This window comes from Acanthamoeba castellanii, assembly GCF_000313135.1.
Source record: "Acanthamoeba castellanii str. Neff unplaced genomic scaffold scf7180000084709, whole genome shotgun sequence".
In the NCBI taxonomy this organism is placed as follows: domain Eukaryota; phylum Discosea; order Longamoebia; family Acanthamoebidae; genus Acanthamoeba; species Acanthamoeba castellanii.
In genome coordinates this window covers 15,574-16,255 of record NW_004457671.1, presented here as the reverse complement: position 1 = coordinate 16,255, position 682 = coordinate 15,574, and the positions used below count along the sequence as shown (strand labels likewise).

The following is a 682-nucleotide window of genomic DNA, read 5'->3' as shown; positions in this document are numbered from 1 at the left end:
CCTCTCCGACAGCTGGATGATGCCTTCCTTGTACCAGCGTGCCCGCCGTATAGAAATAAGGCCTGCCGTGCGAGCACCTCATGTCAGCCCACACGCGACGCACACACACTCACGCACGCACGCACGCGCGCACATTGCACACACAGCACACACACAGCACACACACACACAGCACACACAGCATACACAGCACACAACACACACACGATGCTGAGGAAAGAAATGCGTGCCTGGCCTTGATTTCCTCCTGGAAGCCTTTGCAGAAAAGCTGGAGAAGGCCGCCGACGGTGAAGCCGCTGTTGCGCTGGCCGGTCATGAAGTCGTAGTTGAGGCTGCTGATGTCCTGCGAGATCACGCCGCCCACCAGGGTGAGCAGCACGACCTTCTCGAACTCGTCGAGCTTGCACGCGAGCGCCAGGCGCTCGAGACGAGGCAGCCAATCCGTTTGCCTGGTCATCTCCAATCGCTTCTGGCACTTGGCCTGTGTGTGTGTGTGTGTGTGTGTGTGTGTGTGTGTGTGTGTGTGTGTGTGTGTGTGTCGCGTGGTTAGCCTTCCCGACCCGCTCGTGCGATGATTTCCCGGTTGGCGGGTACCTTGAGCATGCGCTCCTTGGCGCGGAGCTCGCGGACTTTTGTGTCGAGCTGCTGATCGTTGCCGTAATCAAAACCGAATGCGTCCTGC

General features: G+C 59.1%; 1 protein-coding gene across 1 annotated transcript in view; it reads right to left on the bottom strand.

The window, feature by feature from the left end:
• The window catches only part of ACA1_143070 (ATPase, AAA domain containing protein), a gene marked incomplete at both ends in the record, with an annotated part of 6,274 nt that overhangs the window by 3,771 nt on the left and 1,821 nt on the right, over positions 1-682 (bottom strand). Inside the window, 2 exons of the mRNA XM_004353443.1 lie at positions 207-481; positions 595-645. Of these exons, the coding sequence (XP_004353495.1) occupies positions 207-481; positions 595-645 (326 nt within the window). The remainder of the gene's footprint in view (positions 1-206; positions 482-594; positions 646-682) is intronic.